Consider the following 753-nt stretch of genomic DNA (forward strand, 5'->3'; position numbering starts at 1 on the left):
TCTGTACGAAGGATGTGAGTGATCGCATTGAGAAAGAACCGGCAGACAGTCGGATTGTGGTCAGACTGGAAACTGCAGGACGAGCTGTGGTCCGAACCAACTGGAGGATGCATATCTCTGTGCCTCTACAGACAGGTACACACACCAACATGCCCACATAGTATCACATAACTGTGCAGGATTACGAAGCCATCAGTGGTGAACAATAGGTTTTATTCTCATGTGCATTTCAGACCTGCGGCGATTCAGGACGTATAAAGGAAACTCAGTCCGAGACCTGCTGAGAGCCATGAGGAACAAGGTCAGTTGACACACTTATATGACATACACTTCGACATGACACGTTCACATGGACACCTTCAGTCTGTTTTTTGACTTTCTGCATTCCGCATGTTACAGAAACATCACTACCACGAGTTGCCGCCAGAGGTGCAGGAGACTCTGGGCGAGCTGCCCGAAGGCTTCGTCAGCTACTTCACCTCACGGTTTCCGCGGTTACTGATGCACACACATGCTGCTCTGCACATCTGCGCCCATGAGAGACTGTTTCACCCGTACTATCTGCCCCCCAGCGCCAGATAACTTCCACATGACTCTACACTCCATACACTCTTAACACATTCACACACACAGACACTTACACACACACACACACACACACATACACATACATCGGTTTACTTTTTTGGTGAGCGAAGGAGATCCCTGACAGTGCCCTGTTATTGCTTTTGTAAAGCCCATACTGTTTTTTTT

At 48.3% G+C, this 753-nt stretch overlaps 1 protein-coding gene across 1 annotated transcript; it reads left to right on the plus strand.

Moving 5' to 3' along the window:
* Positions 1-12: 12 nt before the first annotated feature.
* LOC111658618 (serine/threonine-protein kinase/endoribonuclease IRE2-like) lies at positions 13-747 on the plus strand. The gene is made up of 3 exons (XM_023411188.2): positions 13-135; positions 234-301; positions 400-747. The coding sequence occupies exons 1-3, from the start codon at positions 108-110 to the stop codon at positions 580-582; spliced, it is 279 nt and encodes a 92-aa protein (XP_023266956.1). The 5' UTR covers positions 13-107; the 3' UTR covers positions 583-747.
* The last annotated feature ends 6 nt before the right edge of the window (positions 748-753 follow it).

This window comes from Seriola lalandi, unplaced genomic scaffold (genome assembly GCF_002814215.2).
Source record: "Seriola lalandi dorsalis isolate HSWRI2012SDOR001 ecotype SW California unplaced genomic scaffold, Sedor1 jcf7180001980052, whole genome shotgun sequence".
In the NCBI taxonomy this organism is placed as follows: domain Eukaryota; kingdom Metazoa; phylum Chordata; class Actinopteri; order Carangiformes; family Carangidae; genus Seriola; species Seriola lalandi.

What these genes read in the sequence shown, in the direction of transcription:
- LOC111658618 (XM_023411188.2), top strand. Translation starts at nt 108, where the DNA reads ATGCATATCTCTGTGCCTCTACAGACAG. An exon ending in CTCTGTGCCTCTACAGACAG is followed by an intron (nt 136 to 233) that starts GTACACACACCA and finishes TGTGCATTTCAG; the next exon opens with ACCTGCGGCGATTCAGGACG. An exon ending in TGAGAGCCATGAGGAACAAG is followed by an intron (nt 302 to 399) that starts GTCAGTTGACAC and finishes CGCATGTTACAG; the next exon opens with AAACATCACTACCACGAGTT.